Genomic DNA, 19,628 nt, shown 5'->3' with positions numbered 1-19,628 from the left:
GGGGGTCCAGTGAGTGGTTGGGCTGGCTGGAGACATGATGATTCAGACAGCTAGCAAGCTAGCAGAAGGACGTCGCGACGGAGGAAAGTCTGCTTTTGCCTCCGCGTGCTGTGACGTCGATAGACCAGTCGTGATGGATTAGTAGGGTTCCGAGTAGCAGAGGGGTCCAAGTCCAATTGGCAAAATAGGTATAGTGGCCCAAGTATTTGGCCGATGGTTCTATTCAGCTAACAGTCCAATATGCTCTAGACAGCTAGCGGGCCGCATCTAGCAGCTACCGGGCCGTGGCTAGCAGGCTAGCAGATGGGCATTCAGGAGAAGTCACGGCATAGGGGCCAGTTGAGTACCCCCTCGAGCTGGTTACGTCTGTGAGTTGCCTCTGCCTCGAGTCTCCGAACGTAGGGGAGACAAACACACCTACAACGTGTGAGGTTCTGCACTGCGGCAGTCTCTGAATGTAGGGGAAACAAACACACCTACAATGTGTGAGGTCCTGCACCGCGGTAGCGTAGCCTAGTGGTTAGCGCGTTCAAATCCCCGAGCTGACGAGGTACAAATCTGTCGTTCTGAACAAGGCAGTTAACCTAGGCTGTCATTGAAATTAAGAATTTGTTCTTAGCTGACTTGCCTAGTTAAATAAAGGTAAAATAAAAATCAGAGAAGTAGTTGGTTTCACTGTACAGCCTTACCTATAGATTGTGATTCAATGACACAAGCTATCAGTCTACTGAGTGACACCCAGATTAACATCATAGCTCTTATTGTGGGACTCTGAAACAACTGAATTGAGTCACGTTTATTGTCAACCCATGTGTATTGAATACCATTCAGAGGAAAAACAATACTGCGTGGATGTTTTGGAGTCTGATAACTCTGAGGAGGACATTGGGAAAAAATATATTGGATATTGAGTAGACTGATACCCCATTTAATTGATCCCCAATCCTTAGGTAAAGCTGTACAGTGCAATTTGAACGTCAATACACACAATAGGCTGACTGGGGAGGAGATTTCACACAGTCACAGTCCCGCGATAAGAGCTACAACACTAATATTTCGTAAACTCTTCACAGTTGTGTTCTGTGGGTGTCATCAAGTAGACTGGTAACCCATTTAATTGCTTCACATTCCAACCTTGTTTAACATTATCTAGTCTAAACATGGCATAATTCCACCAATTGTAACCTTCTGCATCACTTTCAAATAGGTACTTTTATTTTGAAGGCAAACCGCAAATTCCACTATTGTGCCTAATCCTTATTGTGGCTAGCTTCACAACACACAACCTGGTCCGGTCGAGGCGTCCTAGCCAGATGAAGCTAGCTGGCTGCTTATAACGTTATCTTTGGGCATTAGGCCTTGCTCGCAGTCGGCGTTCCAATTAAGTGTTTGATGGCGTTGAGGTCAGTTCTTCCACACCGATCTCGACAAACCATTTCTTTATGGACCTCTCTTTGTACAAGGGGGCATTGTCATGCTGAAACAGGAAAGGTCCTTCCCCAAACTGTTGCCACAAAGTAGGAAGCACCGAACCGTCTAGAATGTCATTCAATGCTATAGCATAAGATTTCCCTTCACTGAAAATAAGAGGCCTAGCCTGAACCATGGTAAACAGCCCCAGACCATTATTCCTCCTCCACCAAACTTTAAAGTTGGCACTATGCATTGGGGCAGGTAGCGCTCTCCTGGCATCAGCCAAACCCAGATTCGTCCACTGGACTGCCAGATGGTGAAGCATGATTCATCACTCCAGAGAACACATTTCCACTGTTCCAGAGTCCAATGGTGGCAAGCTTTACACCACTCCAGCTGACGCTTGGCATTGTGCATGGTGATCTTAGGCTTGTGTGTGGATGGAAACCCATTTCATGAAGCACCCAACGAACAGTTATTGTGATGATGTTGCTTTCAGAGGCAATTTGGAACTCGGTATTGATGACTATTGCAACCGAGGACTGACAATTTTTTACACATTACGCACTTCAGCACGCGGCGGTCCCGTTCTGTGAACTTGTGTGGCCTACCACTTCGGGCTGAGCCTTTGTTGTCCCTAAATGTTTCCACTTCACAATAACAGCATTTACAGATTACGGGGCCAGCTCTAGCAGGGCAGAAATTTGACTGAAAAATTCCAACAACTGACTTGTTGGAAAAGTGGTATCAGGTATGATGGTGCAGCGTTGAAAGTCACAGAGCTCTGCCAATGTATATCTATAAATATTGTATGGCTGGGTGATCGATGTTATACACCAGTCGGCAACCGGTGTGTCTGAAATAGCCGAATCCACTCATTTGAAGGGGTGTCCACATACACTATATAAACAAAAGTATCTGTGAATGTAAACATTGAGGGGATTCTATTAATGTTTCCGATTAACCGGTTTAGCATTGGTTGCATTCGTTTTGGAACAGGGCTGCCTCCCGGGCATGAACCGGTTGCCCCGTTTTAAAGTCGGTTCAAAACAAAAGTGATGTAGGTTAATTAAGCACTTGGAGTAATGAGTAGGATTATTGTTTGTGCACATGCAAAAGCGATTGGTTTTGATAAACACGCTTTATCTGCCTTCCCAATGGAAACTAGTTTAAACATTCGAACATATGTTCTTTGGAAAATAGTTGTTGTAGGCTATGTTTATGAATTATGCATTACGCTGCCTTGTTGACAACATGACCAAGCGGCGCAGAATAGGCTTCCTTACTGTCTTTGCCCGTACATACCACGGGCCATGTCCCAGTGCACCTAATCGAACTCCCTTACCGTGGGTATGGAAATTGAAGAGTTCCCTAGTTCCGCACTATCACATTTCTGCTTCGTCACTCTCACTGAGTGTTTTGTTTGCCCAAGTGATGATTGTATGGGTTATTTCAGTTATTTATTTTGTCGCAAACAGCCTACACCCTTGGATAAGATAAGACGAGTTCAGCTTGGTTTGGTTCTTTTGGTGCTGCTGTCGGTAGAAAAGGTCGCCGAAGTCTTGGGTCCATCTGCACAGACAGACTGCAGCATCATCGTGATACGGCGTGACAGTGGCTTGGGATACACGCGCGAACGACTCTTTGGTTGAAAAATAAGGCGACCGGCGGTTTTGTACAGAGATTTCGGTTCACGTTTCCATTTCTCGGGGACCAGTGCATTGTCTGGCAGGAAAACAGGTGAGCAAAGTTGGTTATTTAGCACATTAATGGGCTGTTCTAGGAAACTATGGTCATAATTTTGACAGCAACCATATAGCCATCGGTTGGAAAACACAGAAACCATCGGAGAGAATAGTTCCCCATTTTGACAGCATTTGCTTAAAAACCTCTTAAGGATCGGAGGATCACCTAAAATGACATACACAAATCTAACTGCCTGTAGCTCAGGACCTAAAGCAAGGATATGCATATTCTTGGTACCAAGGAAACACTTTGACGTTTGTGTAAATGTGAAATTAATATAGAAGAATATAACACATTCGATCTGGTAAGAGATAATACAAAGAAAAAACATGCGTTTTCTATTTTTGAAATGTAAGAGAAAGGCCATGGATATAAACTTCCTTTTACATTTTCCCTGCGCAATATGATTTTCTTCCTTGCAGATATGAGTCAAGGCCAGGGTCAAGCTCCTACAGGGCAGGACCAAGATCAGGTCACTGGGATGGTGTGTCTGGAGTCTGAGCTGCAAGATGGACAGTAAGATCTTATCACACACCCATCACACAATCAGATAGCTTATTTATATTATAGTACTTCTGCTGCAAATGTAAGATACTAAGTATATTATTCCATAGTAGGCCTAAAGGTAGAGTATTACACACTGACATGCAAGTATTCAAATAACATTATTACATTCATGTAATTACCCATAACTGGATGTTAGAGGCAATATGTAAAATACAGTAACACAACTTTATTTGATCCTTTCCATGTTCTTCTTATATTTGTCTAAATGTGACTATCTGTTCTTGTCTATAGGATGAAGGAGGTGGAGGTGGATGAGCAGAAGATTCTATTGGTCCGTACCCAGGGCTTGTACAGTGCTGTAGGGAGCAAATGTTCCCACTATGGCGCTCCTCTAATCAAAGGTATTATCTACACACACATGCCTGCACAGAACACCCGTCCACATGCACGCACACTCACAGGAGGGTAAGCAAGTCATTGCATGTTTATGGCTGGGCCATGAGTTAACAGTTATTATTTATTCTAAACCATTGTGTTGAAAATTGGGTCAACCCATACAGGCTTGTTTGTTTTGGTAGTCTATTCATTCATGTAGAGTGTATTTACATAGAGAACACTGTATTCAAAACTCTGTCATGAAAAATGTCATCTGTCAGGCTTGTTGACAGTTCTATTGATGCAAGTGCACAATAATGGCATTTGTCAAGGTGTGTCATTCACCATGCTCTCTGGATGCTGGCTATGCTCTTTTCATACGTCTCACATTACAATCTGATTGGGTGCAAAAAACATAAGTGCCGCTATCATTAGTCATAATCAGGGGTCAAAGTAGGTCGGTACGGTCCGGTGTCCTGGTAAGTATATCGTGGGGGTAATAAACACAGTTATTAGTCACATTGGAGAGTGGAGAGAATATTGTGACTACTGTAGTGTTTTGAACAATGAAAATGTCATGCTCTCTCACTTCACAGGAGCCTTAGTTGGGGACAGAGTGAGATGTCCCTTTCATGGTGCATGCTTCAACATCAAGACTGGAGATATTGAGGAGTATCCTGGCCTGGACTGTTTGCCTAGTTATAAGGTATTAACTTGCTTTATATTAATAATGCAGTTCAATAACTGAGGAACAATAACTGTGAATCAATGGATACTTTGTCTTGAATGTGTTGACTCTGTCACCTACACTAACTCATCTTTATTTTCTAAGGTCAAAGTTGAAGATGGTAAAGTTTATGTGTCAGTAAACAAAAAGGTCAGCAAGAATGCATGATTTTCTCAACATAGTCTCTCTTTCCTAAATGTACATGTAGCTTACTGAGTACATTTGGTGTGTAGATGGACCTTATGACTAGAATATCAATGGTCTCCTCAGTCTCTGAAGGTGTACAAGCGGGTGAAGGATATGAGCTGCAGAGTGTCAGGGGTCAGGCACACCATCCTGCTGATAGGAGGAGGTGAGGATTGGGCCTGAAATGTCAGGAAAAAGGGGGAGGCTTCTTCAGGGAGTGGAGACCTCAAAACTAAATGATGTGTGTGTGTGTGCAGGACCTGCCTCTTTGCTGTGTGCCGAGACTCTGCGACAGAACCACTACGAAGGTAGAATCGTCATGGTGACCAGGGACACCCTGCCACCCATTGACAAGCCCAAGCTCAGTAAGGTAAGGGTGAATGGTCATGGGTCAGTTGAAAGCTGGCATGACCACCGCTGTTCTAGAACACTTCCGAAAAGAGCATATTTTGAGCCCACAAGAGGTGTGGAGTTATTTTAGTATCCACAAAGTTTGTAATGCCCATTCTCTTCCTCTCTTGCTACTCCTCCTCAGGCAATGCATTTGGAGAGTGCTAGCCTCCTCCTTCGGCCAACTGACTTCTTCCAGCAGTATGACATAGAGCTGTGGACGCAAAAGGAGGTGAGACCAGGGGGAGGAATAATGTGGCAATAATTAACCTGTTGACATAGCCTACTGGAGTATCTTTTTATAAGTTGTTAGCTCACACAATGTATTGAAGCCAGATAGATAAAGTAGCATACTGTCTTTGGTCAGTAGCACCATGTGATCTAACTTGTGATCAAAGCCCTGGCGTAATCTAAATGTGTGTGTGTGTATTTGCCTGGGTTGTTTGTAGGCAGTATCTGTGAACCCAGTGGAGAAGACAGTGAAGCTGAATGACGGCTCCTTGCATTACTATGACCAGCTGCTCATATCAACAGGCTGCAGGTCAGTGGCCTGTTACTGTTACCCCTCCCTTATCGAACGCCGTTTGGGTCCTTGTGTGTCAAAAAGATCCACGTTAAATTATACTATTTGATGTGTCGATTAACAAAATTATATTATAGAATATTGTGTGCGCTGACTTTGCTTGTGTAGGCCAAGCACCACCACTACAGTCAGTAGCACTGTCAAAGCTGTAAAAAAAAAGTCTACAAATAAGCACACACACCAGCCCCTATTGATGTGTTTACAATACCGCATTGGTAATAAGCCATAATTTGTTTGACTGAATGGGAAAGCAGTGTGAACAGCCTTCTATACTCCGCTTCCATTGTTTTGATCACACGGAATGGGATATGTTCAGAAAATAATATTGACACATATACCGATGCGGTGAATGAGTTTATCAGGAAGTGCATAGGAGATGTTGTACCCACTGTGACTATTAAAACCTACCCCAACCAGAAACTGTGGATAGATGGGAGCATTCGTCAAAACTGAAAGCGCGAACTCTCGCATTTAACCAGGGCAAGAAAACTGGGAATATGGAAGAATACAAACTGTGTAGTTATTCCCTCCGCAAAGCAATCAAGCAGGCTAAACGTCGGTATAGTGACAAAGTTGAGTCCCAGTTCAACGGCTCAGACATGAGACTTACAGTGTCGTGCGAAAGTATTCACCCCCCTTGGCATTTTTCCTATTTTGTTGCCTTACAACCGAGAATTAAAATAGATTTTGAGGGGTTTGTATCATTTGATTAACCTAACATGCCTACCCCTTTGAAGAAGCAAAATATTGAAATTTTGAGTGAAAACCTCCTTCTATCAGCAAGGGCATTGAAGATGAAACGTGGCTGGGTCTTTCAGCATGACAATGATCCCAAACACACCGCCCGGGCAACGAAGGAGTGGCTTCGTAAGAAGCATTTCAAGGTCCTGGAGTGGCCTAGCCAGTCTCCAGATCTCAATCCCATAGAAAATCTTTGGAGGGAGTTGAAAGTCCGTGTTGCCCAGCAACAGCCCCAAAACATCACTGCTCTAGAGGAGATCTGCATGGAGGAATGGGCCAAAATACCAGCAACAGTGTGTGAAAACCTTGTGAAGACTTACAGAAAACGTTTGACCTCTGTCATTGCCAACAAAGGGTATATAACAAAGTATTGAGATAAACTTTTGTTATTGACCAAATACTTATTTTCCACCATAATTTGCAAATACATTCATTAAAAATCCTACAATGTGATTTTCTGTTTTTTTTTCTCATTTTGTCTGTCATAGTTGAAGTGTACCTATGATGAAAATTACAGGCCTCTCTCATCTTTTTAAGTGGGAGAACTTGCACAATTGGTGGCTGACTAAATACTTTTTTGCCCCACTGTGTATATTCCTAATCCATTCCTTACTTATTAGATTTACCTGTATTTTGGGGATATGTTGTGAAACTGTTAGATATTACTTGTTAGATATTACTGCACTGTCGGAGCTAGAGGCACAAGCATTTCTCTACACCCGCAATAACATCTGCTAAACACGTGTATGTGACCAATAAAATGTCATTTGATTTGATTTATCGTCCCTAGAGTGAATAGAGTACTTCTCAGCACTAAGCAAGAGGAGGATATTTTTAGGTCCTTTTGTTGACTACATTAATCAAATAAGGGCACATTTTAAAGAATCAGTCACACTGGTCCCCTACCTGTCTTGGTATATGCTACCTAGACAATTTCAGAGCCATAGCTATAGGCCTACAGCGTTTGTCACCACATTCTCCATGACAATCACATTCTCATTTGAATTTGTGACCATTTGAATTCTAGATGTCAAACTCTACTGAATCTGTATGCCTATCTAATGCTCTGTCCAATGCTAGCATACTAGCATGTTAGCTGTCGTTTTACCCACGTCTCCCTCTCTTTCTGCCTCCTTGTAGGGCGAGGCCTTTGAGCTGTCCTGGCTCTGCGTTGGAGGGAGTGAGGATACTGCAGAGCTACGAGGACGCCAAGGAGATCCACCAATCCTGTGTGGGAAAGAAGGCTGTGGTCGTTGGAGCCTCCTTCATAGGTTAACCATAAAGAGATCACTTCATACTGTTCACTGAGGAGAAGTCCTATTTTTTATTTAATTTATAAATTAAATGTATAAGTAGTTTATTAACTATAGGTTTGTGACTTGGTTGCTTACAGTAAGTTGAGGTTGTTGTATTTGATAAGACTTTCATTTGATTTGTGTGCCTCAACCAAGTTTTCCCTCCTTCATTTTTACATCATAGGTATGGAGGTGGCATCCTACTTGGCAGACAAAGCTGCCAGTGTGGCGATGGTTGGCAACGGCTCATATCCCTTTGAGAGGTCCCTGGGCCCAGAGATTGGGAAGATGACAATGCAGGTCTGAGACAATGGTTATCATATGTAATGTACTCTACCTGATACAACACCCACCACTAGGCTGAAAACGTTTATGAATATGTAACTCCCAAGTTTTGATAGTATAACACAAACACGAGTGTGTGTTTCTCCTCTGTCGAAGATGTTGGAGGAGAGCAAAGTCAAGTTCTACATGAACGACGGAGTGGTGGAGATCAGAGGGGAGAATGGCAAGGTATAATAAATCAATATTCACCCAGCAGCAAACATCACCACAACTTACATCACTGTAATACACGTTATGGACATTCTCTCAAGACCCATAGAGAAGATTAAGATTGAAAATTGTTGTTTGTATAGGTGAAAGAGGTTGTTCTGAAAAGCGGTGCGGTCGTGGAAACGGATGTGGTGATAGCAGGGATCGGTAGGTAATCTGATACTTCTGCATATCCTTAAAGATCTATAAAGGATCCATTAGAGTTTCCATCAGCTCACACTTTCCCTGTTAAATCTCTCTACATGGTCTCTGTGGAACTTTCCCATCCTATTTCCACAATTGGTTTGAATTAACCAGACCTAGGTTCAAATAGTATTCGGTGTCCGGCAAGCTCAATCAAGCAGAGCTGAAATATTTTAATGAAAATAACTACTATTTGAACCCAGGTCTGATAGATGGGGTTTCACAATGTTGGAGGTATTGATGTAACCATCATGTTTTCTCCTTAGGTGTCATCCCTAACTCTGACTTCCTGAAGGAAAGCCAGGTGGAGGTGGATTCTAGAAAGGCTGTCATCATTGATAAGGTAACCATGATGATGGTTATCATTAACAAGCTATAGTTATGTTGAGGTAATAACTATGGTACTAATGGTTTACACTCCCCAACACATTGCTGCTTCCCTACAGTTCATGAGGACCAACATTCCAAATGTTTTTGGAGCAGGAGACGTGACGTCCTTCCCTCTCACCATACGGAAAGACCAGAGGGTCAACATTGGACATTGGCAGTTGGCATCAGCTCACGGTAAAATCAAATTTTATTTGTCACATGTTTCGTAGAAAAAGGTGTAGACTAACAGTGAAATTCTTACTTACGGATCCTTTTCCAACAATGCAGAGTTAAAATTATATATGGCTATATATAGGGAGTAGAAAATAACACGGCTATATATAGGGAGTAGAAAGTATCATGGCTATATAAAGGGAGAAGAATATAATATGTGTTTGGACCATAGTAGATCCTTAGTGATGTGGACACCGAGGAACTTGAAGCTCTCGACCCACTCCACTACAGCCCCGTCAATGTGAATGGGAGCGTGGTCAGCCCTCCATTTCCTGTAGTCCACAATCAGCTCCTTTGTCTTACTGACATTGAGGGAGAGGTTGTCCTGGCACCACACTGCTAGGTCTGACCTCCTCCCTATAGGTTGTCTCATCGTCAACGGTGATCAGGCCTACCACTGTCGTGTCGTCAGCAAACTTAATATGGTGTACAGGAGGGGACTAAGCACGCAGGAGAGGACTAAGCACGCACCCATGAGGGGCACCCGTATTGAGGGTTAGCATGGCAGAAGTGTTGTTGCCTACCCTCACCACCAGGATCCAGTTGCAGAGGGAGATGTTCAGTTCCAGGGACCTTAGCTTAGTGATGAGCTTTGAGGCCACTATGGTGCTGAACTCTGAGCTGTAGTCAATGAACAGCATTCTCATGTAGGTGTTCTTTTTGTCCAAGTGTGGAGTGCAATAGAGATTGCGTCATCTGTGGATCTGGGGAGGTATGCGAATTGCAGTGGGTCCAGGGTGTCTGGGATGATGGTGATGATGTGAGCCATGACCAGCCTTTCAAAGCATTTCATGGCTACAAATGTGAATGTTATGGGGCTATAGTCATTTAGACAGGTTACCTTCGTGTTCTTGGGCACAGGAACTACGGTGGTCTGCTTGAAACATGTAGGTATTACAGACAGGGTCAGGGAGAGGTTGTGGCCTTGTGAATGTTAACCTGTTTAAAGGACTTCCTCACATCAGCTACAGAGAGCATGATCACACAGTCATCCGGAACAGAAGGTGCTCTCACGCATGATTCAGTGTTGCTTGTCTCGAAGCGAGCAAACAAGGCATTTATCTCGTCTGGTAGGCTCGTGTCACTGGGCAGCTTGTGGCTGGGTTTCCCTTTGTAATCCATGACAGTTTACAAGCCCTGCTACATCCAATGAGCGTCAGAGCCGGTGTAGTAGGATTCGGTAGCAGGATTTCTTATATGCATCAGGGTTAATGTTCGGCACCTTGAAAGAGGCAGCTCTAGCCATTTAGCTCAGGGCAGATGTTGCCTGTAATCCATGGCTTCTGGTTAGGATATATATGTACGTACGGTCACTGTGGGGACAATGTCATTGATGCACTTATTTATGAAGCCGGTGAGAAAAAAAGACTGCTATGCCTGTATTCTTCATTCATGATCCTGAAGCTTTTGTCCCTGCCTATCACTAACACACCTGATTCAGCACTAAAAAACAGAAGTCAACCACTATGGATATGGCAATGAGAGAATGTCAATTGGTTGGATGTTAGAAATATAATTAACATTTTTAATGTGTTTGCTTTTTCCTCAGGAAGGGTTGCAGCACTGAATATGTTACAGAAGCAGATTAAGATCGATTCTGTTCCTTTCTTCTGGACAGTGCTGCTAGGGAAGAGTGTCCGCTACACAGGTGATAATCCGAGATGAGATAGTGATGCCTCTAAACTCTTAGAAAAAGGGTACCAAACGAGTTCCATGTAAAAACCCTCTGGAAAATGTTCCACATGGAACCCAAAAGGATTCTACCTGGAACCAAAAATGGTTCTTCAAAGGCTTCTCCAATGGGGACAGCCAAAGAACCCTTTCAGGTTGTAGATAGCACCTTTGTTTCTGTTTCATTCTACACTCTTAGAAACAGTCACTGTTCAATTAACTTATAGTGCATTCGGAAAGTTTTCAGACCACTTGACTTTTTCCACATTTTGTTACGTTACAGCCTTATTCTAAAATGGATTACATACTTTTTCCCTCATCAATCTACACACAATACCTCATAATGATGAAGCAAAAACAGGTTTTTATAAATGTTTGCACATTTATAAAAAATATAAAATATATAATATTTGCACAATTATTCAGACCCTTTACTCAGTAATTTGTTGAAGCATCTTTGGCAGCGATTACAGCCTAGAGTCTGTTTCGATATGACACTACAAGCTTGGCACAACTGTATTTGGAGAGTTTCTCCCATTCTTCTCTGCAGATCCTCTCAAGCTCTGTCAGGTTGGATGGGGAGCGTCGCTACATGGCTATTTTCAGGTCTCTCCAGAGATGGTCGATCGGGTTCATGTCTGGGCTCTTGCTGGGCCACTCAAGGACAGTCAGAGACTTGTCCACTCCTGCATTGTTTTGGCTGTGTTCTTAGAGTCGTTGTCCTGTTGGAAGGTGAACCTTTGCCCCATTCTGAGGTCCTGGAATAGGTTTTCATCAAGGATCTCTCTGTGCTGTGCTCTGTTCATCTGAACCTGACATGTCTCCCAATCTCTGCCGCTGAAAAACATCCCCACAGTATAATGCTCCTACCATGCATCACCATAGGGATGGTGTCAGGTTTCCTCCAGACGTGACACTTGTTATACAGGCCAACGAGTTCAATCTTGGTTTCATTAGACCAGAGAATCTTGTTCTCATGGTCTGAGAGACCTTATGCCTTTTGGTAAACTCCAAGCGTGCTGCCATGTGCCTTTTACTGAGGAGTGGCTTCTGTCCGGCCACTCTACCATAAAGGCCTGATTGGTGGAGTGCTGCAGAGATGGTTGTACATCTGGAAGGTTCTCCCGTTTCCATAGAGGAACTCTGGAGCTCTGTCAGAGTGACCATTGGGCTCTTGGGCTCTTGGTCACCTCCCAAACTTCTTAAACCCTTTCCCAGATCTGTGCCTTGACACAATCCTGTCTCGCAGCTCTACGGACAATTTCTTCGACCTCATGGCTTGGTTTTAGCTCTGACATGCACTGTCAACTGTGGGACCTTGTATTGACAAGTGTGTGCCTTTCCAAATAATTTCCAATCAATTGATTTTACTACAGGTGGACTCCAATCAAGTTGTAGAAACATCTAAAGGAAGAGCAATGGAAACAGGATGACCCTGAGCTTAATTTCGAATCTCATACCAAAGAGTCTGAATACTTATGTAAATAAGGTATCTGTTTTTTATTTTTAAGAAATTTGCAAAAAATGTATGACAATTTTCACATTGTCATTATGGGGTATTGTTTGTAGATTGATGATTTTTTTATATAATACATTTTAGAATAAGGCTGTATCTTAACAAAATGTGGAAGAAGTCAAGGGGTCTGAATACTTTCCGAATGCACTGTATGTTGTCTTATTTGTCTCTCATACCTATCGTTTCCAAGGCTACGGTGAAGGATACACAGAGATCATATTCAAGGGCAAAGTTGAGGAGAGGAAGTTCCTAGCTTTCTATATCAAGTAAGTGACAATGCATTGCTTTACCTTCCCTTTCTGTTTTGGTTGGTAGTTTTGTAAATGTCATATCTATGCCTAAGATGCATCGTGTGTAGTTGGGCACAACGTAGGAAAATGTTTTGCAGCGGAAATGAAAATGAACGTTCTTATTGGACAGGACAAGTTCTGTTTTAATATGTTTCCTGGGGGCCTTCCTAGTGGCACAGCAATCTAAGGCATTGCATTGCAGTGCAAGAGGCGTTACTACAGACCCTGGTTCATTCCCAGGCTATGCCACGTGGCCGGGAGTCCCATAGTATGGCGCACAATTGGCCCAGCGTCGTCCGGGTTAGGGGAGGGTTTGGCCGGGGGGCTTTATTTGGCTCATCGCGCCCTAGTGACTCCTTGTGGCGTGTCGGGTGCCTGCAGGCTGACCCTGGTCGCCAGTTGAAAGGTGCTTCCTCCGACACATTGTTGCGGCTGGCTTCTGGGTTAAGCTGATGGGTGTTAAGGAACGCGGTTAGTCGGGTCCCGAGCCCGTTGGGGAGTTGCAGCGATGAGACAAGATTGAAAAAGACCATTTAAATAAATATAATTTTCCTTGAACACAACTCTGAAAGCATACATATGTGATAACCAGGGATGATCAGGTGGTGGCAGCAGCCAGTCTGATGTTTGACCCTGCTGTCGCTCGACTGGCAGAGATGATGTCAAACGGATTAGTCATAACCAAGGCACAGGCACAGTGAGTTACCATTTTCTATGTACACAAGTAAGAGAAATATATGAGAGAAAGAGGCAGTGTGTTCATGCCTTAGAATGGTGTTAAGTTAATCAAAATGTTGTATTTCCCACATAATCTTAGTTTAGTCTCTTTTGTAGATCTGATGACCTCAGTTGGTTGCAAATGTAAACCTCCTCTTCCTGCAACACTCCATGGTCAACGCCCGGTCCGACGGTACCTCCTTTAACCCTCAAATCAATGGATATAAAAAAAACGAACATTTTCTTACTCTTCTCTCTAATAAAAAGCCAAATGGTCTCAGGATTATGTTTGCTGATCGAAAACTACTGGGTGTTCTGTGTGATCTGTAGTTTTTAAAATCTTTTTAGGAATAAAAGGACTATTCTATGACATGTCTTCATTGCCTTTGAATGTCTTTACAGTTACAGTATTTGGAATAATGGTAGTCTATCACACCTTTTCTCAATACACCATATGCTGTGGTTCAGGTGGTGAGAAATAAGAGTAGTGGCCTCGGGATATCACGGTCCTCCAGTATCCCAGAAGCCCCGGCCCGCCCTAATATTGAATGTGATGCGTTGCCTGTCAGGAATGGAGTGGGGGGAAGATAGAAAGGTGTTGAAAAAGCACTGGATTATGGAAGTGTAACAGCATATGAAACAGCAGCTCAGACATCTTTTAAAAAGATAGATGTAATCCAGGCCCAGTTGTAAGTGAACATTTAAGAACACAATACTATGCCTTCTTGAATATATTCACAGATGGATCTAAGGACCCTAAAACAAGGACAAGTGCAGCTTTTAGTGTTCCTGAGTTGGCAGTGACAAAAGAGCAACAAATAATTTATCTGTTTACACAATGGAGTTGATGGCCATACTCTTGGCTGCAGAGTGGCTGGAGGAGACAGTGTAGTCATCTGCTCTGACTCTGGTGTAGCACGGATTACCTTAAATTAATTTGTGTCTCAGAGCAGACAGGATGTATTATATGAGATTTTGTAAAGGGTGGCTAAAAACAGTGGTTAGAAGCAAAGGGGGGTCCTCAGGCTGAGAGAGAAGGGAGGAAAATGTTATCGCAAGGCTGAGACTGGTGGCGAAACATCCAACTGGGAGGTGTGATCATTGTCAGGGGGAGATGGAGACAGTGGAACACATTCTATTTCAGTGCCAGAAATATTGGAGGGAAAGGGAGTGATTGTTATTAGGTTTGAGGAGTAATGAGGTTGAAGACAAGATTAAGTGCACTGCTGGGGAAATCTTCAGGGGGATGTAGTATTTAATTATGTATTTCGTTTCCTTAAGGAGATGAAAATATTGGGCAGGATTTAGGCCTTCTCTGTCTCTGGTTCACACTCCAGTCCAGTTGGTGGCGGTAATCCACCTTAAAGTTGGTTGCCAACCGCCATCTAAAATCCCCAGAAGAAGGAGGCGAAGGCTCTGCTTTCTGCGGTAGCTACCTAGTTGTTCATGATGATGGAGGAGGAAGAATTGGAATTTGCGGAGGATTTGGAGGCGATTTTGCACCTTACTCCTGAGGTGCAGTTGGCCATCGAGCAGGTAATCGTGTGCTAAGTGGGATAGTTTATTTTCTGCAATGAAAATAGTAATTTGTTTACAGGCATGAGCTAGATAGCTAGCTTACCTAATGTTAGCTGTGTTGTTATCCTAGTTAGCCTGCTAGCTACATTAGGCTTGTTAGCTGTTTTAGGGACCTTTGCGTACAGCTAGATAAGTTATTTTCAATACATGTAAACAGTCATATTGTCTCTGAAGTTTTGTATTTCTAGCTAGGTAACGTTAACTGACTAGCTAGCTTTGTCTAACAGCACCCTCCCCTACTGGGTAAAAACCAGACAGGTTGCCACCCCGGCCTTACTGGTGGTACCTGTCATTGAAACTGACACTAAAACTGAAACAACCCAAACCGGGTGCGCCATCGTACATAAATATATTTTGTCCCCCCTACACCACGATACGCAGGTTAAAATATCAAAACAAACTCTGAACCAATTACATTTATTTGAGGACATGTCGAAAGCATTAAACATGTATGGAAATTTAGCTAGTTAGCTTGCACTTGCTAGCTAATTTGTCCTATTTAGCTAGCTTGCTGTTGCTAGCTAATTTGTCCTGGGATATAAACATTGAGTTGTTATTTTACCTGATATGCACAAGGTCCTCTTAATCAACACAAAACAGTCAACCGAATCGTTTCTAGTCATCTCTCCTCCTAGGCTTTTTCTTTGCTTGACTTTATATTGCCCTGAGGCACTGTGCGGTCACCCATAAGTGATGGTTGCGCTTTGGGTGCAGGTGGTGGGACTTCAACCACCGTTGAAGAGGCCGGATATGGGGCAGGCCCAGGGGAATCAACAAGGCAGCTTAGGGCAGATACCACCCACCCCAGCCGAAAGTGGTCGAGGCAAGATAAGATTGCCTGAATGCTGCTGGTGGGCAGGCGAGTCCAGTTGCTGAGTCCAGTTGCTGAGTCCATGCTGCTGAGTCCAGTTCCATGCCAATGAAGGCGATCCTCTGGGTGGTTGTCAGATGACTACTTGTTGTTTACAATAATGCCCAGGTCTGACAGGACCTGGGTCCTGGTCTGGGCACAAATCAGCCAATCATCCAGGTAATTGAGGATCAACAATCTACGGGATGTGAGAGGTGCCAGGTCAGCGTTCATGAACTTTGTGAAAGTGTGGGATGCCAAGGAGAGGCCGAAGGGAAGAACCATGAATTTGTAAGCCCTCCCTTCGATAGTGGATTGGAGGTACTGCCAATGAACTGGGTGAACAGGAACATTGACGTACGCATCCATCAGGTCAAGCGTCACAAGCCACTGGTCCCTGGACACGGCCTGCAACACACGGCTGGGGACGGCATGTGGAACCTTAATACTTTCAAGTACCCATTGAGGTTGCGGAGGTCCAGAATCTGTTGAAACCCTCTCTCTTTTTGGGACCACAAAACAAGTGGAGTAGAACCCACCTAGCTGTTCTGATGTCTCAATCATGCGGATGACACCCTTGTCCAGGAGTGAGGAAATCTCCAGCCGTGTGGTTTATTTCAGGGGGTCGGCCACTGTGATGACACGAAGGCCCCACACTCAGCCAAGCCAATAAGGAAGCTTGGAGGAATAGGAACCTGGTGAGGGATAAATGATCCAGTACCTCTGCAAAAACCAGGAAAGACCCATGTGGGAAAAACAGGCTGTCGCTTCACCTCACGCTGTGCCCCTCCCCGCTGTCGTCCCTTAACACGAGGTGATGGGCACTGCCTTGGAACCGGGGCCTGAGGAAGAGGCATGAACTGTCTCAGGGTCTCCCGGTCCCCACGAACCTTATCGGTCTGCTCTATCAGGCATCAAAGACTCTGCGGGGGTCCTGCCTTCAGTCGCGGGTTCTGCTCTGGCAGAGGCCCAGCCCTCCTGCAAGGTCTCGCGGAACTCAGCAGAGATTGGGACAGATGGCGAGTCATCACTCTCCACCAGTTGATGTCCAGTGCAATGGCTACCTGAGTGAGTAGGCTCCTCAGTGCCAGCATTGTCCCCCAGGAACAGCCTATCACTGGCCAACAGGGAACAGCTGTTGTTGTCATCTAAGCTATCAACCTCCTGACGCAGGGCATGCGCCCTCCTTTCAAGGTGGTCCCAGCGGTCTGACTCTAGGCCCAGTAGAGGGACTAACAGCTCGTTGCCGCACCACTCCTGAGTGAGGGAGCTCATCCCCAGCCAGAGCCCCAGCCTGGCCGACCCATTTGCGCATGGCCTCCAATTGTGCCAGGTCCAGGTGTTCTAAGAACACCACACAAAACAGGCATCCAGTATAGCTCAAACCCAGGCAGTGCATACACAAGGTATGTGGATGCCTGCATCACACCTGTCACAACGGGAAGCCATAAGCTCAGCCAAGCCAACAAGGCCACGGAGCAGAGGTCCGACGCCCTGTGAAAGATATGTCGTGACCCGGATGGAGGTATAGGAACCCAAAGAGGGATAAATTACCCGGTACCTCTGTAAACACGGGAAGACCCCTTTAGGAAAAACAGGCAGACAACAAAAAAAACAGCAACCAAGTAATGGATTTGATTTATGTGTTTTACACCAACTGCAATATTACCTAGCCGGTTTAATATCCAAGCAGTAAACAAAAACCAGCACCATATGATGGAGTAACTCCACCAAGGAACTCCAAAGTAAATGTCTTAACGTAGTGGCAGCCCACCATCATACCCTTGCAGTCTGCAGGCGAAAGAACAAGAAAACGCTGTAGGGGAATTAGCAGAGAACCGGACAGCATGTTAAAGCAATTCACAACACACACAAAACAAGCCAGTCTGCAAGTTGTGTAAGGTTAATACAGTTTGTGGCAGCAAGAGCCACCAATATATTAATGGATGCACACAGAGTCGTAGTGTAATGCTAAAGGAACACAAGCACGACAAACCACAGGCAGAAGATGCAGATCAACCGCGTGCAGCGAGTGGAGCACTCAAGAGGGGCTGGCCATGTGGCCAGCTGCTCCAGGCTGCAAACTGCCAGTGAGTATATTTCCACGCAAGATATTACACTTACCAGTGATTTACCAAGCGAATTTCAAAAAGTTTGTACCTCAAACCATACGGATGTCCACCGAGAAAATGAAAGAACGTGTCGCGGCAGTGGGGTCTATATACAGGGGCGGACCCCAGCCGTGACACAGGTGGTACACGTGAGTTAATCTGTAAATCCTCACCTCGGATGTATCCCTCCACCATGGAGTGATCCAATATAGTGAAACATAAGCAACAACATGTATTTAATGAGCCATATTTATATGCCTTAGGTTTTCCCCAGTCAAGACCCATTGGACAGAGCAGATTTTAATGCTGTGGAATACATCAATACATTGTTTCCTACTGAGCAGGTAAGACTGGAGTCCTTCACAGAAACTAAAGTCCCTTTATATTACACCAAGGCTCTAGTCTTGGATACTACTTTTTTATTTATTTTTAATTTTTATTTCACCTTTATTTAACCAGGTAGGCTAGTTGAGAACAAGTTCTCATTTGCAAATGCGACCTGGCCAAGATAAAGCAAAGCGGTTCAACACATACAACAACATAGAGTTACATATGGAATAAACAAACATACAGTCAATAATACAGTAGAACAATATATATACAGCATGTGCAAATGAGGTAGGATAAGAGAGGTAAGGCAATAAATAGGCCATGGTGGCAAAGTAATTACAATATGGCAATTAAACCCTGGAATGGTAGGATGTGCAGAAGATGAATGTGCAAGTTGAGATACTGGGGTGCAAAGGAGCAAGATAAATTAATACAGTTAACTATATCATTTCATACATATGTTCTTGTTACATGATGATACAAAGTTATAGTCTAGCAGCTGGCTGACACCAAACTCAAATTCTTCCTGACTTCAGTCTGGAAAGGGACTCTGACACAGCTACGACCGAAAGTTACTTTTTGTAGCAGGTTAGGGGAGCATTTTCACTAACCCTAAACTTTTTCCTAACATGAACCTAATTCTCCTAATCTGCTGTGTTCATTCTGCTAACCTGCTGCCTAAGTTCTCATAACCTGGTGCGTAAGTTATCCTAACCTGCTGCCTAAGTTCTCATAACCTGGTGTGTAAGTTATCCTAACCTGCTGCCTAAGTTCTCATAACCTGGTGCCTAAGTTCTCATAACCTGGTGCGTAAGTTATCCTAACCTGCTGCCTAAGTTCTCATAACCTGGTGCGTAAGTTATCCTAACCTGCTGCCTAAGTTCTCATAACCTGGTGCGTAAGTTATCCTAACCTGCTGCCTAAGTTCTCATAACCTGGTGCGTAAGTTATCCTAACCTGCTGCCTAAGTTCTCATAACCTGGTGCGTAAGTTATCCTAACCTGCTGCCTAAGTTCTCATAACCTGGTGCGTAAGTTATCCTAACCTGCTGCCTAAGTTCTCATAACCTGGTGCGTAAGTTATCCTAACCTGCTGCCTAAGTTCTCATAACCTGGTGCGTAAGTTATCCTAACCTGCTGCCTAAGTTCTCATAACCTGGTGCGTAAGTTATCCTAACCTGCTGCCTAAGTTCTCATAACCTGGTGCGTAAGTTATCCTAACCTGCTGCCTAAGTTCTCATAACCTGGTGCGTAAGTTATCC

The 19,628-nt window shown here is 44.1% G+C and overlaps 2 protein-coding genes across 2 annotated transcripts in view; both read left to right on the top strand.

The window, feature by feature from the left end:
- aifm4 (apoptosis inducing factor mitochondria associated 4) lies at window positions 1-13,868 on the top strand. The gene is made up of 19 exons (XM_021587851.3): window positions 1-3,153; window positions 3,582-3,675; window positions 3,958-4,067; window positions 4,638-4,747; window positions 4,874-4,918; window positions 5,039-5,120; window positions 5,212-5,324; window positions 5,490-5,576; window positions 5,794-5,885; window positions 7,809-7,939; window positions 8,148-8,263; window positions 8,405-8,476; window positions 8,602-8,665; window positions 8,968-9,044; window positions 9,148-9,265; window positions 10,854-10,952; window positions 12,682-12,757; window positions 13,374-13,478; window positions 13,616-13,868. Exons 2-19 carry the CDS (start codon window positions 3,584-3,586, stop codon window positions 13,644-13,646), a joined length of 1,620 nt encoding a protein of 539 aa, XP_021443526.1. The 5' UTR covers window positions 1-3,153; window positions 3,582-3,583; the 3' UTR covers window positions 13,647-13,868.
- A 1,014-nt stretch (window positions 13,869-14,882) lies between these two features.
- LOC110507696 (vacuolar protein sorting-associated protein 53 homolog) overlaps window positions 14,883-19,628 on the top strand; it is a 36,223-nt gene continuing 31,477 nt past the window's right edge. Inside the window, exons 1-2 of the mRNA XM_021587847.3 lie at window positions 14,883-15,034; window positions 18,301-18,381. Coding sequence (XP_021443522.1) covers window positions 14,945-15,034; window positions 18,301-18,381 — 171 coding nt within the window. The 5' untranslated portion in view covers window positions 14,883-14,944. The remainder of the gene's footprint in view (window positions 15,035-18,300; window positions 18,382-19,628) is intronic.

This window comes from Oncorhynchus mykiss, chromosome 27, assembly GCF_057628025.1.
Source record: "Oncorhynchus mykiss isolate SJ-2025 chromosome 27, ASM5762802v1, whole genome shotgun sequence".
NCBI classification, from domain to species: Eukaryota; Metazoa; Chordata; class Actinopteri; order Salmoniformes; family Salmonidae; genus Oncorhynchus; species Oncorhynchus mykiss.
This window is presented reverse-complemented; position numbering and strand designations above follow the sequence as displayed.

What these genes read in the sequence shown, in the direction of transcription:
- aifm4 (XM_021587851.3), top strand. Translation starts at nt 3,584, where the DNA reads ATGAGTCAAGGCCAGGGTCAAGCTCCTACAGGGCAGGACCAAGATCAG. An exon ending in TCTGAGCTGCAAGATGGACA is followed by an intron (nt 3,676 to 3,957) that starts GTAAGATCTTAT and finishes TCTTGTCTATAG; the next exon opens with GATGAAGGAGGTGGAGGTGG. An exon ending in CATCCTGCTGATAGGAGGAG is followed by an intron (nt 5,121 to 5,211) that starts GTGAGGATTGGG and finishes GTGTGTGTGCAG; the next exon opens with GACCTGCCTCTTTGCTGTGT.